This window comes from Sinocyclocheilus rhinocerous, unplaced genomic scaffold (genome assembly GCF_001515625.1).
Source record: "Sinocyclocheilus rhinocerous isolate Xijiao unplaced genomic scaffold, SAMN03320098_v1.1 scaffold693, whole genome shotgun sequence".
NCBI classification, from domain to species: domain Eukaryota; kingdom Metazoa; phylum Chordata; class Actinopteri; order Cypriniformes; family Cyprinidae; genus Sinocyclocheilus; species Sinocyclocheilus rhinocerous.
The window spans coordinates 421,320-422,776 of record NW_015654933.1 but is presented as its reverse complement, the minus strand read 5'-3'; the positions used below and the strand labels follow the sequence as shown (position 1 = coordinate 422,776).

Below are 1,457 nucleotides of genomic sequence, written 5' to 3'. Positions count from 1 at the left end.
ACACATATACACACACACACACACACACACATATACACACACATATACATATGTCTACCTTATTTTTCAATGCAGAAGTAGGCTGTTTCATATAAATGTGCGAGACTTTTGATTCATTAGTTGCTATTGGTAAATAACTGCTGTAAAACCATTTGAGCAACAAACCAGTGTGTTTATGATAACGATAGAACAAACCCCTCTATAAAACCCTTCAGAATATAGGCAGGAATAAAACTGTAAGTTTTGGTGTATGCAACTGCTGCTGAAGTGGAGAAAAAACTCACAACCTTTAAAAATAAGCATTTTTGCCATGTTTTTAGGAATAAAATGTAAAATTCAGTTTGAATGATATATGAACAAACCCCTCAGTAAAAACCTTCAGAATATAGACAGGAATAAAACTGTAAAGTTTAGTGTATGCAAGTGCTGCTGAAGTGGAGAAAAAACTTTTAAAGATATGCTTTGTTACCTCTACGGTCCCACCTTAAACTGTTTTTTTCTTCTTCTCCAAATATCCAAATTGGCAGTATATGTGACCCTGGGCCAAAAAAAGTAATAAGGGTCAATTTTTCGAAATTGAGGTTTATACATCATCTGAAAGCTGAATAAATGAGCTTTCCATTGATGTATGGTTTGTTAGGATAGGACAATATTTGAAAATCTGGAATCTGAGGGTGCAAAAAAATCACAATATTGAGAAAATCATCTTTAAAGTTGTCTAAATGAAGTTCTTAGCAATGCATATTACTAATCAAAAATTAAGTTTTGATATATTTACGCTAGGAAATTTACAAAATATCTTCATTGAACATGATCTTTACTTAATATCCTAATGATTTTCGGCATAAACGAAAAATTTATCATTTTGACCCATACAATGTATTGTTGGCTATTGCTACAAATATACCCCAGCGACTTAACACTGCTTTTGTGCTGCAGGGTCACATAATTAAATATGCATGAATATGTGAAGATGTAGGTCAGTTGGTCATTTAAGGCCACACTTCAAAAGCGCATTAACGTGACATGCATCAGAGTGTGATTGTGGTGTTTTTATGGTTCTCAGAGGAGCGCGTGGTCCCGCTGGAGGTGTCTCGCTCAAAGCTGTCTCGTCATCTGGAGGGCCTGGTGTTCCGCTGTCACAAATGCACCTTCACGTGTTCCAGCGAGCAGAACCTGCAGCAGCACATCCAGAAACACGAGGAGCTGAAGCCCTACCAGTGTCAGCTCTGCTACTACGACAGCAAACTCCTGCACGAGCTGGAGATCCACCTGAGCCAGGAGCACAAGGTGTGTCCTCTAGGGCTGGGAAAATAAGTCGATGCATCGCCAATCGAGAAATTAATCGCAATGTATTCGGAAGGTCTCAGAATTGATCCACGAATTGATTCTGCATCGATTTATCGTCACAGCCCTACACTCAGTGGCGTAGCGCAAATCCGCGGGGGGGGATTTAT

The 1,457-nt window shown here is 38.8% G+C and overlaps 1 protein-coding gene across 1 annotated transcript in view; it reads left to right on the top strand.

Moving 5' to 3' along the window:
• Positions 1-1,457, top strand: part of LOC107717752 (zinc finger protein 462-like) — a 50,227-nt gene that overhangs the window by 44,541 nt on the left and 4,229 nt on the right. The window contains exon 10 of the mRNA XM_016524587.1: positions 1,067-1,290. Within this exon, the coding sequence (XP_016380073.1) occupies positions 1,067-1,290 (224 nt within the window). The remainder of the gene's footprint in view (positions 1-1,066; positions 1,291-1,457) is intronic.